We start from the raw sequence: 19,249 nt of genomic DNA on the forward strand, positions 1-19,249 counted from the left end.
CCAAACCAAAGAGCTCATGTGAGTGAAATGCTGCGCTGTCGAGCGTAATAGCTGTGTGACTGCTCCAGCCATCGTCAGTCATCCGCAATGTCCCTATGAGAGTCTTCTCTGGTGACCCGCTTGCTTTTCTTGTCAGAGGCCACGGAGACAAAGTCACTCAGGTAATTAGCCTGCAGTTAATGGATGAGGTGTCATCTGGTATTAAGGCAATCCATCATAGTCACAGTTTGTTGACCTTTATGAGTATGGCTGGCCATAATGGAATGCCTCTGCCTCACACACAAGTGTGTGTGTGTGTGTGTGTGTGTGTGGCAGAGACTGGGGTGGTGTGTGTGTGTTGGCATTCCCTCTAAATTCATATTATTTTCTTAAGATTTCTTCTTTCAGACTCAACAAAGATCCACTGACCCAGTTTGCACAATATTAAAAGTTGGGCAATATCTCAGCTGAGCAGGATAATCCCTTATGAATAACACCTGCTAGCATTGAGACATGTTGGCCACCAGGCTATTACGTAAGAGGTAGGTGGGTCTGTGTATGTATAAGCTTTTATCTTAAAAAACAAGGAGAAAAAAAATCCAGACCTTTTTTTTAAAACTCAAATCACGTCTTGCAGACTTGCATAAGAGTGTGTTCAATGTAAAAAAAAAAAAGAAGAAAAAAACAAACCCTTTTACAACGAAAAGGTTCCTAGACGACAAAAACCAACGAGACGACTCATGAAATTTTTAAACATTTTCATACTGTTCACTTACACACCAGTTGTTACTCATTCAGTATTGATTTCTTGGCATGACCAGCATCGCCCCATCTCTGCTGAATTATTCACACAGCCCGGCATGTCTGGGAGCCGGGACAAGCTGTTCATGATACAGAGCACCATGTAGACCCTCCCCCCACCCCCTCAACCCTGCAGGTAGCCACCTTGCTAACACACCCCAGCAGAACCTAGCTCACGCAACAGGGCAGCCCAATAGAAACTTGTACAGCCATTAGCTTAGCATGCTACCAGCAGGTGGGTGATGCGAAAGGGGTTAAAGAAACTTCCGTCACCAATGCAGAGAGGGAGTGGCAGAAATTCCGAGGCGTTTTAGGAAAGTAGAGCTTTGCCTTTTAGCAAGTGGAAGTTTTGTAGTTTTGAATTTGTTACCTTCTTGGTTGGTATTTGTGATAAGCTATATCTGTTACAAGCCTGAAGATGAGAAACATCACAAGTTAAAGGACAGGATGTCCACCAGATCCAGGTGGGAGTTGCTCTCCCAGTTATTACTAAGTATCTCCAACATAAGTTAGCTGGAGAAAAACATTTCTTGGTCATTAAGAGTCCCCATGAAAAACAGTGCATCTCTTCTCACAGTTATTCAAATATTATCTTAGTTATGCTTAAATAAATCCCTATTGTGCAAGGAATGAAGCAATTATTTTTTATGCCTACCCAAAATTCAAAGGAAGGCTAATCTTAACTGTCCTTGTGCTAAAGGAAACAGGCCCTGTCATATCTTCAACATTGTAATCGGAGCACTTTGCTGTAATTACACAGACCATAAAAAGATTCCTGCCCACACAATTTTTTCCGACATGTATCAGTGGACAGATAATTGGCAAACATAGTGACAAAAAAAAGTATATTCCAATTTGAACAGAGTTGGATACTCTGAAATAAACTAACCTTGCGTTATTTCCATTCTCATAGATTGAAAGACAGTGTTGACACAAGGTTAATGATTCAACCGAGCAAGGTATTAGAAGATTAGAAAGTCGTGGGTTTTAAGTACAGGTATGTCGTGTTTGACAGCCAGGTGATGTGAACCGTGTCTAACCTTTCCCCAAACACCAGTGGGCCAACAGTTGAAAACGGAGTGACTTGGAAAGGTCTCCCTCTCCCTCCAACCCTCCCTCCTTCCTCCACTCTCTCTGTCCCCCTCTCCTCTCTCCATCCCTTCATCCAGGTCCTGCTCAAGGTGAGATGGGATCCCCCCCCCCCTCCCCTCGCCAGCTCCCACTCAGAATGTCAATGTCACAATAAGGTTGGCCAAAAAATAAAAAGCCAACAGCATTTTGTTTTCTTACGCCTCTGCTTCTTTTTCACTCTTCTCGTTCCCTCCCTCACTTCTCCTCACCCCGCCTCTCCTCTTGTCTCTGCTCCTCCGCCCTCTTCAAGGCCCAATATCTTGGTTTGTTACCAGGGCTTACTGCTCCTCCATGAATTAAACATGACTAAGCACATTCTCCACCCTCCAGACAGCTCGCTGAGAGAGGTGGGCTAAAAACAGGTTTCAAAACTTCACTTTGTCTTCAAGAAAAGCCTGTTATTTTTGTGTAGCTACATCGAGTTCTCGGCAGGGAAAACTCTTAAATTAAAAAAAAAGCACTCAAATGGCGAACTCCTGGCGAATAATTCCAAGTTCATGTTGTTCAAGTTGAGAATGAAATGATAGTGTCTTTTCTAAGGGCATTATGATTAGCATCAGGACAAGTCAGGCCAGTCTGCATGTGTGTTTGTGTGTGTGTGTGTTTAATGATCTCACCTGTGAGAGAAGCTTGTTTTTATCGTCCTCCAAAATCCGTACTTTAGTCTCCAGCTGTCTGATGTAGTTACAGGAGGGATCTATTGAATAGGAGAGAGACAGAGCCAGAAAGAATGAGAGACAGGGAGAGGAGAGAGACAGAGCCAGAAAGAATGAGAGAGAGGGAGAGGAGAGAGAACACAGACAAAAGCAAGAGAGAGAGGAGAAAAAAGAGAGCCATTAGCATTTCAAAGGCTCCATCAGGACACAGCCAGTGAGGGGCACATGAGCAGAGGGCCCCAGGGCTCTGAGTCTCCTGGATGAGGAGCCGAAGGCCCAGCAGTCCCAGTTCTCCCAGTCCCATGCTGCCCCGTGTTGGCTGTGCGTCCGGGTGTTTATCACATACGATTGGATGCATCGTCTACGGCTATTCTCCCTCACTTAACTCTCTCCTCTGCGCTGGTTTGCTTTTTTGCTAATCCCTAAAGCTAAAATTAGCCTTTTGTGGTGAAACCACGATGAGTAACCTAATTTTGTTAGTAACCATGCAGAACTGCACTGCACAGGGACCTGCGCTGCAGCCCACCTGTCTGAGAGAGAGAGCGAGAGAGAGAGAGAGAGCGACAGTCAGAGAGACAGACAGAGAGAGAGAGAGAGAGAGAGAGAGAGACAGAGACAGAGAGACAGAGTAGAGAGAGATCTGAGTAAATACAAAGGACTCCGTGTCTGTTGGTTCAGACCAGGGACAGCCTGCTGCAGCTCAGAGCTACCCCTTTCTCTGTGGGTGTTCTGGAACTTGTCTTCCAAACTCTAATTTACCGAGAGATCAAAGCAGCAGTACGCAGGCACGGTGTTCTGACAGCCTGTCAGAGACGCATCATGGTGTTCTGCTACCGACCCACTGCTGATCTCATAAATGGAAGCAAGAAAAAGAACAGTTGTTCTGTGGATGGGCAGGGCTGCATGTCTGTGGAAGAGGCGATGACAAGTTTGGTGGGTGGGGTTGCTCTGGTGATTCAGAAAAGTAGCTTGTTTACACTGAAATAAAGTTTGAGCTGTCAAAAACACACAACACATAAATAGTCTGCTTAGCCTTCATTCTGAGCTGTTTCATATCATATTCCCTCATTTTAATGAGTCCAACTATCCCAGTTCCAGCCCGCAGTTCCAACCCCCACCACCAGATGAAGCTGCTGAGCCCCATTCCCAGGTTGACCGGATGAAAGATAAATCAGACGCGATTGCATTAGCTACAAACCAAACATGGACAGACTGGTTGTTAGACAGCATATTTCTTGAAATGACTCAAACGTCGTAGCTAATAATAATAATAATCGGTCCTGGTTCTCGTCCTCAGCCACAGAACTGGACAAAACATATAGATGCATCTGTACTCATCTCCTGGTAGAAGTGGTGGACAGATTCTCTGCCAGGGTGAATAGTTATCTACTCCTCTTTTCAGTTGCTGGCATCATGGCTGACTGACTGGTTGCCTGGCTGGCTGACTGGCTTGTGGCCAGGCTGGCTGGGCGTTTTTTGAACGAAGAGACCCAGCAGGCCAGCTACACTAATCCTCTTTCCCTCCCTTGTGACCCTCTAATCTGGCTTCATCTGCAGGGCTGACCTGCGTCCAGGGCCCAAGCCGATTAGGACGACCCAGGCTCTGCTAGCGTGGATGGGACAATCCGGACTCTCCAGAGAAACAGCATCTCGATGCTCCCGCCTCCACAAGCCTCACTTGGGTCTTTAATGATGCGTCTGTGGTGCCAACATGGGTGCCGTCATTTTGAGATGGTGTGGTGAATGCCTTCTGTGGTTGGTGTGAGAGAGGAATTGTGAGCTTGAGGATGAGCCTATCACAGGATAGGACCACAGTGATCCACAGTGATCCGAGGCTTGGATCAAGTGTCTGGCAGGGGAGGAGAGACGGATCTCACAAGTGTAGCTAGGGGATGGATGATATAGCGGCCATCATACTCTCTCTCCCTCTGTCTATCACTAAGCCTTTGTTGTGAGGCGTTAGGGAAATACAATCCAAGAGAATATCATTTCGGAATCACACATGACATGATGGGAGTGATAAGAACACACACACACACGTACACACAGCCCTAAGGGCTCCTAAGAGACCGTCTCCTTGCCCTCTTCTCTTTAACACCTCCAAACACTCATCCCTGGGGAAGACGGCGCGGCCAATTAAAACACCCTCCTGCCTGACATCCCTCCATCCCCTCATCCCTCCATCCATCCCCTCATCCCTCCATCCCTCCATCTCCTCCTCCCTCTTCTCCACTCACTAAGCTGGACCAGAATCCCATGCTGATCACTCTAACTCATATCGACCCTGAGGAGCTGTGCTGCGCCTGGTGTTTATGTACAATGCTTCTGAATCATACAGTGCAGGATCACAGGATAATACACAGCCATGTCCAACTAAACGCAGAGGCAGAGACAGAGAGCGAAAGAAAGAGATAAAGAGGCTAAAGTAAATCCACAAATCTGAGTGGAGACCTTGTACTCACAGAGTGCTATTCTCTATAAGTACGCACTTCTATTCTTTTTCCTCCTGTGTGTCTGTGTGTGCGCTGATTCTGTAAAGGGAGGTTGCTCTGTGTGTGTGTGTGTGTGTGTGTGTGTATATGTGGCAGAGTGATGCAGACAGACACATTCATAACTCTGTCCCTCAGAGTGTCACTTCCCATCGCATCAGGGCCACCATGACCCATTTACTCAGTCCTTCCTCACTCCCTCAACCCCCCAGCCCTCCAACACAGCTCACACCCTCAACCAGAGCCTGGTCAAGGGCTGGAGGAGTGTATATGGGTGTGTGTGTGTGGGTGTGTGTGTGTGTGAGGCGGGGTGCGTGTGAGGGGTCTGTCTATGAGGAGGGGGTGTCGTTCAGGCAGGCTCTGGAGGAGGGCCATCTGGGCAGGACTGGAGAGACAGCATCTCCTCTGGGGGAGTCCACATGCACCGTGTCACACACACGCTACGCCATGGGGGGCTGGAAGAGGCTGGGGGAGTTCTGAGCAACCACACACACACACACACACACACACACACAAAGAGAATGTTCAGAGATCAATACCAACAGTCTGAAAGCCATCTGTTGGTCGTTTTTTATAAAGCCTGCAGAGCCCTGACCTGGTCTGGTCCCATTTCTGGACAAGGCTCTCATATTCACGAGAGCACGATGGTGTGTTTCAACACTGAGGCCTGCTGGTGAGGGGATAGGCACACACAGGGCATGAGTGAAGGAGTGTGTGCACTGATGGGGGGGGGGGGGGGTTGAGCCCATCTGTGACTGTGGGGGGGTGTGGGGGGGGGTGTGTGTGTGGATAGACTTGGTCAATGACTACAAGATGTGGAAGAAACTTCAACGTCTCAGCAGAAAACTTTCCGTGAAATCTGACCTCAATGTGTACAGAACAGATCTCTTGTCTACCAATGAGTTCTTCATTACAGAGACCTGCGGTCTGCTGTCCACATGCACACAGGAAAGAATATTCTGGAACAGCACAGTTGAGGAGAAGGCTGTCGAATCAAGGACAAACTCCATCAAACATGAAGAGGAAGGCTAGAAACTGCTGTAACACTGCTGAGTCTTAGTATGTCAGAAACAAAGAAAGAGAGAGAGAGAGAGGGGCGAGAGAACGAGAGAATAAGAGAGAGCAGAAAATAGAGAGGCATCTTTGTTCATGACTTGGCACCCATCAGAACAGCAGAGTCTCCATGATGTATTTGGGAGGCGTTCGACTGCCCACGCCCGTTGTTCTGTTGCTGCCCTCAAACCCAAGTTGGCAAAAAAAATCAATAAAATGTTTTTGGGAAAAATCCTCCAGCACCCTCTCTTCTCAGCTCTCCGCTCCCCTGTGCTCAGTCACAGGCAGGGCAACAGTCAGGAGCGAGGGGGAGCTGGAGCAAGTTGAATGGGCATCCATGCTGCATTAATTGGTGGAACGACATAACCTGGCAGCCCAGGCGCGTCACCACAGGCCCCTGGGAGGCCATCAAAGGCAGAGCTGGCTCGTCAGTTAGCGTGGCGCTAACTCCCTCTGACAAGACCTGGCTTCGGGTGAGACACGAGCGCCAGCTAGGTAGTTCCGTCAGGAGAAACGCCTCACCTCCTCACGCAATGTGAAGAATGTGTGTGAAGACAGACAGAGAGGGAGGGAGGGAGGGAGGGAGGGAGGGAGGGAGGGAGGGAGGGAGGGAGGGAGGGAGGGAGGGAGGGAGGGAGGGAGGGAGGGAGGGAGGGAGGGACGGAGGGAGGGAGGGAGGGAGGGAGGGAGGGAGGGAGGGAGGGAGGGAGGGAGGGAGGGAGGGAGGGAGGGAGGGAGGGAGGGAGGGAGGGAGGGAGGGAGGGGAAAAAGAGAATATATAGGGAGAAAGAGGGAGAGACCGAGAAGGAGAGCGATAGAGAAAATGTGTGTGTGCACTTTTGTGTTTGTTAACATCAACCATCTGCCCTGAGTTAGTAGTCATGTAAACACACACACACACACACACACACACAGTGATGTGAACGTTTGTGTTCACAGGGCTGGTTTCCTTTACAACATGGAAGCCCCAAAGGTGAAACGGCTGAGAGCCAACAAAGGGCCTTTCCTTAACTGAACAAGTGTTTCAACACATTCACATGAACTGTGCCAGCAACTCTCCTTTTTAATCACCAACCCCAGGGATTAGGGGAAGGCTCTGACGAGACCTTGGAAAGCAGTAATGTTCACCAATAGAGACGTCAGGAAGTGTGTGGGTTCTGGAAGAGCAAACCTCTAGTTATTGACATCTGTCACTTGTGTTTGATTACAAGCCGTGTGTCACATGACCACAGCGGAATACTTAGTCCCAGTGACAACAATAAGCCCTCAGCTTTGATTTTCAGGGAATTAGTCCTGGAAGGCTGCCAGACTGCCATTCTTCCAACCTAATCAAGAGATTAAGGGCACAAAAACTAAAAACCCCCACAAGTGGCCTAATTATCAGGGAGACAACCAGGAACATGGTCAAAAGGAGCACACACGTACCGATTCACACAAAGACACACACAGAGATAGTCACACACACAAACACACACACACACACACACACAGCTGTAGGCATGAGGTGAGTGGCCTCTGTGACCGTGCTGACTGAGTAGAAGAGACAGTGGAGGAAGGCATCACTAGTTGTCTCCCCCAACACAGACGTGCGATAGCAACAAGACAGCCGTCTGCATTTGAGCCTGCCCAGAGCCCTATAAATAAACAGACTCTCCAACCACACACACACACACGCACACACAACCCACCCACCTCTCTCGCCCTCTCGGATGTGAAGACAAACAGGTCGATACCCTAGAAACAGGAGCTCTTAGCAGACCTTCAATCATCAGTCGATAAACATTAACAACCTACAGTTCATCAAGTACCAACCAATTGACCTTTTGATTTAGTACCACAGAGTATGCTTGTCTAGCCAGAACGATGTCAACAAACGCTTCTTCTTCATGTCTCTGGCTGGTCATGCTGGCTGAGCCACCGGCACATGCTCCCCTGCCTGTCCCCTGTGTCTATGCTCTCCTGCTAGTCAGCTCATAACAGTTGAGGCGAAGGTCTGAATCAGACAGCACATTTTTGGCAGCTTTTTGTAATCACGTTCTATGAGAGTGTTGCTTTGTGCTCGCTGCTTTAGGGTTGCTGAGCGCCTTGGGATTTCACCTCGGGTGGAAAAAAACTCAGCAGAAAGGTAGACAACGTTGTTTCTGCCGTTGTCCAATTAAATAAATTGAGAAGAGTATTCTGTGGTACTGACAAGAAGAAGTGGAGTGTCATGACCTTCCCCAACCGTAAACACACAACCTCTCATGCTGCATGTCCAGGGGTCAGTGATACAGATGCCCTCTGGCACAGGAGGTTAACGGTCATGACTTGTGGGTGAGTCAGAGATTAAACAGGCTTTCCTCCTGAACTAGGGGTCACTAAAACCAACCAAATAAGATGGATATCAACACAGAGGCTAAAGGAATAAGCACAACTAGGCGTTTAGCCTAAAGGGAACTACATGGTTATAAGCCAAGTGAAAGGCGCTATGTAGACTTTAAACTACATTACCCAGAACACCTACAGCCACAACATGACATCAATGTCTATGTATTGACCACATTGCACCGTGCTTAATGTAGTTCTTCTTGGGAACTATGGGCTTCTGTACTCATGACCACAGACGTCATGGCGTCTACATAGCACCGCTGGCTTGAGTCACAGTCACTGCTGAGCTGGCGTGTATTAGGCTTATATAACCATGCTTCATCGACAGCCATAAACATTAAATACACGCTACTTGATAAGTTCAACTTCAACCTCTTTTATCCTTCTGGTCAAATCCCATCAGTGTTATGGAATCTCATTCAATTGTCATTGATGGTAAATGGGTCTTCTTGTGTACATAATCTCTCCTCTTTTCTTTAATGACATCACGTCGCCTTGGTGTTTACATGAATAAAGGCAGTTGGATTTCCTGCATGTGTGGCTTCTCATCATGCAAATTACCTGGCATGACCAAACCTGAATGAACATGCCACCTAGGGCTCATCCCAGCATCGCTGACTGGACCACAAGGTTGGCAGGTTGTGTGGTTGCCAGGTCGTTTGGTTGCCAGGTTGTAGGGCACTTTAAGTTCAACAAGGACCTTTAGTTGAAACGACCCCCATCCCACCTGTGCCAAGCACAATGTCAACCCAAGAAACATAGTGATGTAACAGTAACAGCAAGAATATCAGTCTAATACTCTGAAAAGGGTGCTCCTCATCGGTCCAGTCCTAAGGATCTTTGTTTCCATTACAGTTTGGTTGTTTGACTGTGACTGAGATTAAATGGGGATAGCTTTCCCCCTACTAGTGAAACCCACTGCAAACACATTCTCGCCCATTCATCAGTATCAACTGGAGCTTTACAAGTAATCTTTCAGCTTCGATGAGTAAAACAGGCCTTCAAATGCTACTGACGAAGCCATAATTACACACTTTAACAAAGGCATTTTCAAAAGGTTTCCCCATTTCATTCTGCGTTACTAAAACTGGATTTAAAATTGGATTTTTCGAAATAGTATCCATGCTAGTTCTAAACTTTAAATTTGACAACAGCATTCACATAGAAAGGAATTAACCAAAGGAAAAGTTTCATTTGATTCTAGTCCCTGGTCAGGGAAACTGCGATTTGACAGGGATGAGTAAATGATATCACACAACATGAATAGAAGAGATGAAAATAGCTAATTCTATTACATGTGCACCACTCTGATTGGCGTAGGCCTTTCGCCAATGGCGTTCCAGTGACAAAGTGTTACACTGCTAAGTCCAGATATCCTCATCCTCTCCAACAGGAGGATCTGAATCCCCTCCAGACCCAGAGAGAGATCAGAACCCATCTGGAATCTGTGTGTGAAAAGAAGATCTTGTCAATGTGCCACAGACTCTGTCGCCTTTTCTGATCTCAAACTGACAGCTGTGGCTGAACCGTCCTGTCGTTCTGAAAGAGAGGGAGTGAGACTGAAAGACGTACACTGAGTATTCCCTTTAAGCTGTGAAACCAAAGTTGCTGTTTCAAAAAAATGATGACAAAAGCAACAACAACAAAAAAATAAGAAAAGCTCGCTAGCCCAGACATGCAAACTGACTCTCCTGTATTATTGTTGTAATTATACCCAACCGGTTAACAGGCTCTTCCGAGACTTTTCTCACAAAATTATTGGATTTTCAGAGAGACTCCAATGTGTCTCATCTTGTCTAGTCTCATCTTCGTCTGTTCAACCAGCTTTGCCTTCCAACAGGGGGGCAAGATGACAGACGTGAAAAGGAGGCACCCTCCTTCCACTCTCCAACCTCATGTCATCATTACTTCCTCTCTCTTTCCTAAAATCCCTCCACTCGCCCCTCCTCCTCCTCCTCTCCGCTGTATGTCTGAGTAGAGACCTCTGCGGCAGAGAAGGGCACAATGTCAGACTGGGTTAGAGAAACCCTGGGTGACAGTCCTCTTCCCTCCTCTGCAATTGGCTGACAGAAGGTTTTTGGAAGGTTCAGTCAACGCAGGACACAAGGTTTAGGGGAGAAAAAAACTCTAGAGGGGAAGACTAGGCCTAGCCTTCAAGGATGATGATATTAATAATGAAAATTTAAAAAAAATAACAATAATGGGAAAATATGAGCCCTTAATTAGGGACATGAATCTCCTTACAGGCAACAACACAACTTTCTTGGCAGGACAGAAGGCAGCAAGCAAACAAAAAAAGAGTTAACACACGCAGTGAGCCACCCACGATTCAGCTCGTCCTGTCGCTCTAAAAAAGCTCAATTTATAATAATCTTATTTGAACGTCAATCTCCAGCCCATCTCTCTACTCTCTTCTATGACGCAATAGCCTTTATTATACCATTATATAATTGGATATCCATTTTAGAAGCATTATGTCCATACACTAGGGTCGGAACATCTCCTCCACAGTCCAATCAAGTCATTTATTAAAACCAGCCACTCCAACATCAGGGCATCCGTTTATCAAAGTCCTCCACTTCCTGTCGCTGGAGCCATTAGGTGTATTAGTGTGGCCCTGAACGGGAGACAACCGGGGATAATATTCCATTAGCGACGAAGATGAGAGCTTTACAGCCAGATGCGTAACCTCTGGCGAATCAGCCTGGTGAGGAAGGAGAGAAGAACTCTCATCTCAGCTCCGTGCCTCTCTTAGCCCAAGCGAACCAGCCTAATGGACGACCAGCCAAGCTTGTCAACCCGTCGTTTCATTAGCACCCTCCATCGTCGCTCCTTGACCCTCTCTGGTGTGCCCTTAATCCCTTCTGTTGGCTGAGCCCGTCTCTTCGTAGTGCTTTTCTGTTTTCACACCTGGCTGGTTGAGGTGGTGGTTTGGGTTGACAAGCCCAGTGGGTGTACAGGGGTCAGGCAGTTAGAGGCACCCAGGACTTGTTCTCTTTACCAAGCCTTCATTCCAGAACTGGTGGCCTAATACTGTTGACCAAACCTTTTGGTCTCCTTTCACCCCTCCCCAGACAGCAACACCCCCCAACAGAAACAAGCACAGTCTTTGGAGGCTAATTACCCATTTGACGTCTTACCAATGAGTTTGCACCGCGCACACTCCCGACTGCATCCAGAGGATGATCTAGAGAAGAGCTTTCATTTTCTGCAGTGGAACAGCCCAATGCAGCTGGGGGCTGGAGGGATTGAGACGGAGGGAGAGAGAGACAGATGGAGGGAGTGAGTGAGAAAGATGGAGGGAGAAATGGAAAGGGAGAGAGATGGAAGGAGAGATTGGAGGATAGAGAGAGAGAAGGAGAGCCTCAATCACAATGTTGTAACTAACTGGCTTGAGGATATGGTTTAGCCATTTTATCTGTTTATTTTTTAATGCGGACCATCCAAGCCCTAATCATCTTACTGTGAAAAGCCCCAGATTAACTGACAGGAACATATGCTATTCCTTTGTCCAGGTTGTTTCTTTCTCTGCTTCTCTCTCTCTCCCTCCTTTTCTCTTGTGGAACACCTACGCAAGTCTTAATTTTGAATATTTTACATCTCCAAAATGCACTTAAGAGATCAATTCTGATGTCTATGTTCAAAGTGTAACACATCTGCATCTTGTAGTCTCTATCCTTACAAGAGCCTATATTGTACTGTCTCAAGAGAACAGCTCCACTGTACATGCCCACTGTGCTGTGGCATAAGTCCCCGTCTCCTTCCTCCTGTCACCACATGTGGTCTCAGATCAGGGGGGCAGAATCAGGACACGCACGCACACACACACACACACACACACACACACACACACACACACACACACACACACACACACACACACACACACACACACACACACACAGTGACTTGCATAACTCCCTGCTTCATATCCAGTGCCATAATAGAACGCTATGCTTGCGAGCAGACCTTCCAAGTCTCTGTCAACAGGATAGATGCTCTTCAAACTTCCTAACCTTGGAATGGATAAGTGAGGCCACTCCCTGTCCTGAGATGATCAACAACACAATATGAGACATTCAGGAATGCACAGATGAGGACACTAGACCGCTAAATTGTAAGGTTTGATTCAATTCCAGGGCATAAACAATTTCCCTGGAATCATTCCACAGACAGAGATGACGAGAGGCAGAGAGAGACAGAAAGAGACAGATAAAGAGAGAGGGGGATTCTTTTTTACTGCGCATCCATTATGAAACAGACTGATGGTAGAAAGCCAATCAATCCTGTTTTTAAACCCTCGGCATGCTAGGAATTTGCTTCCAAAAGATTCCACACAAAGTCCATATACTGCAGTAGCTTTAACTCCAATTGCCAACTAAGTTAGCCTATATAGATTAGACTATGACAAGGAAAGTAAGCATGTGTGTGTGTGTGTGCGTGTGGGCATGAGTAGCCTACATGTGTTTGCATGTAAGTACCACTGAGTGTGTGTGCACATGCAGTTTGTGTGTGAGTTGAGGTGTGTGTGAGGATGTATCTAGCAGGAAGTGTGATCAGGGAATCTGATGCTGAATACACACACAGACACACACACTTCATGGGCACGGTGTTTTTCTGCAGATGGGGCTGAATATTTATCTCTCCCTCTCCTAGCCAGATGGCGGACGAGGACCCGTCTTTCCCCGACACCTCCTCTCGGCGGCAGCTGTGCCCGCTGGCCCCTTCAAGAGCCACACCGTCCCCCCCCTCTCCACATGAGGCCCGACCCCCCCCCCCCCCCCCCCTCTCCACATGAGGCCCGTCACCCCCCCCCCCTCTCCACATGAGGCCCGTCACCCCCCCCTCTCCACATGAGGCCCGTCACCCACCCCTCTCCACATGAGGCCCGTCACCCCCCCCTCTCCCCATGAGGCCCGACCCCCCCCCTCTCCACATGAGGCCCGTCACCCCCCCTCTCCCCATGAGGCCCGTCACCCCCCCCTCCACATGAGGCCCGACCCCCCCTCTCCCCATGAGGCCCGTCACCCCCTCTCCACATGAGGCCCGACCCCCCCCTCTCCACATGAGGCCCGTCACCCCCCCCTCTCCACATGAGGCCCGTCACCCCCCCCTCTCCACATGAGGCCCGTCCCCCCCCTCTCCACATGAGGCCCGTCACCCCCCCCTCTCCACATGAGGCCCGTCCCCCCCCTCTCCACATGAGGCCCGTCCCCCCCCTCTCCACATGAGGCCCGACCCCCCCCCCTCCACATGAGGCCCGTCACCCCCCCCTCTCCACATGAGGCCCCAGCTGACGTCTCTGGGCTCACTGACCATCCCAAAAACCCAGACACACACACACTACCCTGTCGAAAATAGGCCACTAATAAAGACAGCATGACTCTTCTTAATGTATTCTCCTAATGTGGTGTTGTTTTGTACGCTAGGGCTTCGCAGGAAGATCCAGATAAAGGACGGTGTGTTTTCCCTCCATACAGCCACAGGCAGGAAACACTGGGTACACTGACATTCTTCTCCTGCAAGACGCAACTCGCTCTGTAGTTAAACAAACAAGAGGTAAAGTGGCAGGAGAAATGTGTCAAGTAGAGAGAGCAGCAGTAACAGGAGAGCGTACACCACTACGCAGTCAAAAAAAAAAAAGAAAAAAAAAAGAAGAAAAAGCTTTTTAAAAAGTGGGGTATCCTAGCAACAAGCGAGTGTAGCCAGAGCTCTTCCCGGCTTGCTCTGCAGTCGATCTCCTCTCTCCCTGTGTGAGATCCTTAACCTTGAGCTCTCTCGTGGCTCTCCTCTCTGCCTCTCAGGCCACTTTCATTCCTCGCTCCGTTCTCAGTCTGCTCCCTCGACGGCGCAACTGTAGTCTCACAGTCAGACCCTCTCACTTGTGTCAGACTAGTTTGGTGTGCTAGACTGTCGTCCTCTCCCCAGGCTGCTGTGGGTATGCGAGTGAGCGTGGCCTCATCTTACAAAGAACCCAAATCCCAGAGCTCCGCTCTTGTTAGAACATCAAACATCCACGGTTTAATGTCTTTAAACATCAATGATTTGATCTATGTACATCTTCCGCTGCCAGTCTCTCTTCCCTCTTGTTGTCCTACTGTACAAGCAGGTTTGTTGTGTTGACAAACAAGGCCGGTGGCTACTAGAGTAGCCACATTCCAGGAATGTTTGGAAGACGGAAACTTTCCAAAGAGATTTTTTCTTTTCCAAATAAAATAAAGTTCACCGCGACAATACTACACTTCAAATTCAATGTGTGACGAACAGAGATAATCTACAGTGATTTAAACTGGGAAATAATATTTGTATATGCAAAATGTTGCTTTATAAAATCCCCATGAAAACATTTCCAAAAATCCCTAAAGCTTTCCTGGAACTTTCCACCCATCTGCAACCCCTACTTACACGTTGCCCGCGGCCATTGATCTTGGTCACGTTTACCGATCTCCAAAACCCAGGGGAACAACAGCGTTCCAGCTGAGCTGAGCAGCACTTGGACAGCAGCATCACCCAGGCCAGCTCTTCAGCTGGACCCCCTGACCCTAACCCTAACCCTGGGGGGCAGCACTCATGGATCCTCCACTGACCACCTCAGTACAACTCAGGCCTCACACTGTTCTCCTCCTGCAGGACAGGTCACAGAGTTGTTCTCCTGCCCGCCCCTCGCCCTACAGACACATTTATTCATTTACCACAACATGGCGTTCAAAAATAATTGTGCGCTGAGAAAGCACACTCAAAAGATGCATGCTTTCGTGTTTGAGTGGTTGGAGCCAAGGAACGGAATGTATTTATGCCAGACTTAACAATTAGACAATTAACATCTCAACAACAATACTACATGCAGTGTGACATCAACAGCATCATATCTACAGTACAACATCGACAGGAATGCAGTCCAGTATATTGTTTATGTGTGGTTCACGCCGGGGGAGGCTGGATCTTCATTAGTCACACACACACACACACACACACACGAACACACACACACACACACAGAGATCTGAACGACGACCACTGGGGTTTGCACAGAATGAAAACGGTGTAAAAATAAATAAATAAAACTCATCCATGGATATATTCAAGATGTTTGATCTTTTTCTTCCTGACTTGACAGCACAGATAAAGGCATGTCTCTGTTTAGTCTCCGTCTAGAGATGTTGTCTCTCCTACTCCCGAAACAAAAGACTGATATGTACACTCAATGTGATGCTGTGTCGGAGACCAAAGAAGACCTCTTTCTAATTGGCTGTCAGACATGCCATCTCCCCTCAGTGTGTGCGAGGCGTGTGAGATGAGCTGTGATGCTTCGAGGAGGGATGAGAGGCCCATTCCCTCACTTCATCTAAAGCTTAACTAAGCAACAAACCAGATCCTCACCACATCCACACTGTGGAAACAGTGCTCTCCAACATCGAGGGTATGAGGAGCAAAGTTAGATAACATGTGCCCCCTCCCTTCTCTCCTCGCCCTCTCCAGATCCATCTATCCCCAGATAACACTGATTACTGTTTAGTGAGAGTTTCTGGGGCACAGCATTTGCTGTATAAGCATGCATTATCTGAGCTGCAAACCTGATTGAGCTCTGATGACCAAAGAGGATCGGAGCCACGAGACCCACAGCTCTCATCTTGAGCCTCCTAGTCTCCATTCTGTGCAAGTACATCCAGAGAAACGGGATAGTAAAAGTTGAAGCTTCCGCTTAACCGTTCTGAGGCGCAAGCCTAACAAAGAGATACTGTGGTCCCCTTTTGTTCATGTCTACTTCTCTCTACACCTCTCATTCTCTCCCCTAGTTTGTCTCTCCCTCCTCTCTCTCTCTCCCTCACCAGAGTAGGCCTGGGGTGCATCCGTGCTCCTGGCTCCTGTGCTTGGTGAGATGATGAGCGGCCTGTATAAGCTAGCTTAGGGCTGTAATCATTTGGAAAAGCTGCCTTTTCATGATCCTCTCTGCGATTCACGTTATGACTCCCTTTCATCTAAGCTCTTTACAATGCACACGCACACTAAATCAGAGAATTAAAAAAAAAACGGTCCACGCTCCGCGACTTTAGAAAAAACGACAAATAAATTATTTTGATCCTCTGCATGTCATCTTGTGCTCTGCAAGGTGAGGGCAGAGCGTGAGGGGACAAGGTGAGGGGACAGCGTGAGGGGACAAGGTGAGGGGACAACGACCCTTAATACTGCTGATGCGTTCGTGCTGCAGGACAGTGTTATAGAGGATTACAACCCTGCAAAGCATAAGTGAGAGTGGAGGAAAGCAATCACAAGATCATTCCAACACCACAGATACAGTAGCTGAGGGCCTAAGGAGATCTGTTAGCATGGGCCTGACCTGGGCCTGGCAGCTTTGCACCGGATGGATGTGATGTTGCTGATTTGGGCTGTTCCAGTGTGTGTGTGTGAGATTCTTAGTCCAGCTTAGAGCCCGTTAAAAGGTTGTCTAGACTGCCTCAGACCAACTGAAGTGGAACAGTGTGGTTCTTCCATTTCTTCATTAGATTGTTAGATCAAAGTTGTTTCGAGACCACTCGTGCAGAGTTTCCAAAGGCTCCACTCTACAGGTGAGGTCACTGTCTCTATCCAACAATTTGAAGGCTCTGCTTTGTTTTCCGCTAGTCTGACAAAACGCGCTCCTCTCTACAGTCAGGATGGCCTGTCAAAGTTTCAGAGCATGGATGAATGGATGGTCACTTGATTTACTGAACGAGAAGAACCCTTTCACTAGGACCCTACTCTCACCCCATGAAGAGGTTACCCTGCCTGTGTCCGCACACTCTCTCGTCCATTTTTTATTTGAAGAAAGCTTTCATACTGAATTTACGATCGGTCCAGTAGGGACACAGAGCCAGTGAAGAGGACCCTCCCTCAGCTTTGTGTGAAGTATAATACCCCAGGACAGATGGCATCCATTCCCAGGGTAGAAGGCACCACACTGCTGCACTGCTCCTCATTCTCCTGTAGCTTCCTGGACAACCAGAGGAAAGATACAAACCTTCCCCTACAGAAATAGTCCCTGACACATCCAGAACAGACTCTAGATTGCAAACTATTAGTGAACACCAAGACGAGCATGCCGGACAAAAAAAAAAAAAAAAGAAAATATCTTATCCGATTTCCAGTAACGTGTGGTGTTATCAGGAAAACATGTGACTCAAAAGGTTAACTGGGACCAAAACAGAAAGTATGTTTCCACGGTTAGGGAGCACGCCCTCGACTGTGGGGCTCCTCAAGAGGAAACTGCCGTACAGTTGAGCGAGGTCCGACCCAAACTCATTCACAAACATTTCCTGGAGATGGTGTAACAGTTTCAGGGCTGGACAATTAATTCCAGATGGCTGACTGTTCACAAACGGCACATTTCCACAACTCTTCTCAGACTAGGCGCAGCCAGGTTGTCATACTTTACATTCCTCTGTGCAATGTCGTGTGCATTGTAGATTGTCATAGGTTAGGTAGCTGAGAATAACCTCAGTGTCTGATGGGTAGGAACATGTGACTCCTGTGGGCCATCTGCCTGCACCCAGAGGTCTCCTGATCTCATCCACGCACACATTTGTAAGCATGAGTATAGGACAAGGGTGACGACATTTGCTAGTGCACCGTTGGTTTTTGTTAAGACACTTTTTCCACACGTAACATTTCCATTGCATTCCATTTGAGCATCCAAAGAGTAGTACAATAATAAAGGACAGCAGCAGATCGAGGATCAGAAGTGCATCGTTTTAACAGTATTTTGATAGTCAGCCAAGGAACAGTTTGTAATTACTGACCACATTGCAAAGTAACCCCAACACCTTCATCTCTTTGCTTGATTTTCCAAGTCGTCCACCCAAGTGCTCAATGATCTACCTCATGGCTAGGCCTGAATCATTCCTTTTCTACATGAGGCTAACCGACCCGCCAGCTCCAGAGCGAGCAGCCTGCCTTCCACAGAGGGCAAGGTGACCGCAGGGTAACGGGGTGTTGCTGATGGTCGGCTTCAGAGCTGCGATATAAGAAAGAGCTGACAGGCAGAACCTTCCGGCACTCCGAGGGACCGGACGAGGACACCTAGAGAAGCAGAGATGCTGACTTCTGAAACCAAGAACACCTGTCCTTTCCCCCCAAAGGTCACCTGAATGTGTGTGTGTGTGTGTGTGTGTGCGTAGACAGAATCGTATTGCTGAGCCAGAGCTTTGCTGTGGCCAGATTTCTGTCGATTTGCCACCTGGCCCACCTAGCCACTTCATCAACTCCTCCTCCATGCATTTCATCCATCCCAACACGGAGATCGATGGGGCATGTCTGGTCATTCTGCTAAACTCATCACAAGCAGCAGGTTAACAGAAACCCAAGGGCAGCAGGACAGTCCCTACAGGCAACAGCGAAGCATACTGCTGCACTTCAGTGTCAACTTCTAGACTCCTGCCTGCAATGAGCCTTAATCAGCCTATAATCAACAGGCTGCTGACACCTCCAAGGATGACATCATTTCAAATGGGGCAGCGAGCAACTAACCAAAGCCTCCCCCTCTTCTGTCTTCCACGTGGGCCCCTCCCCCGCCGCCCTCATCCCCTCTCCCCTCCCCTCCCCCATCCCTCTCCCTCCCTCCCGCTTCACTGGCTCCGAGGCCAGGCGTGTGTGCCATCCACTCGCACCACTGATCATCGTTGTTGCCTAGGCGACCGGCCCAGCCCCTCCAGCCCCTGACCAATGGAGGAAAGGTCTCTCACCCCCCAAGAACACCCATCCACACAGGCCTCCACACGAAACAAGAGAAGAAGAAGT

General features: G+C 48.3%; 1 protein-coding gene across 3 annotated transcripts in view; it reads right to left on the reverse strand.

The window, feature by feature from the left end:
- The window catches only part of ccdc85cb (coiled-coil domain containing 85C, b), a 31,997-nt gene that overhangs the window by 6,951 nt on the left and 5,797 nt on the right, over positions 1-19,249 (reverse strand). For 2 of the 3 annotated variants that reach the window (XM_084699637.1, XM_084699636.1), the window contains exons 2-3: positions 2,529-2,608; positions 1,151-1,192 (exon numbers count right to left, since the gene is read on the reverse strand). In XM_084699637.1, the coding sequence (XP_084555763.1) occupies positions 1,151-1,192; positions 2,529-2,608 (122 nt within the window). The remainder of the gene's footprint in view (positions 1-1,150; positions 1,193-2,528; positions 2,609-19,249) is intronic. The other variant, XM_084699638.1, reaches the window with a different exon arrangement.

The sequence above is a fragment of the Hypomesus nipponensis genome, chromosome 6 (assembly GCF_054491055.1).
Source record: "Hypomesus nipponensis isolate SF chromosome 6, ASM5449105v1, whole genome shotgun sequence".
Lineage (NCBI taxonomy): Eukaryota > Metazoa > Chordata > Actinopteri > Osmeriformes > Osmeridae > Hypomesus > Hypomesus nipponensis.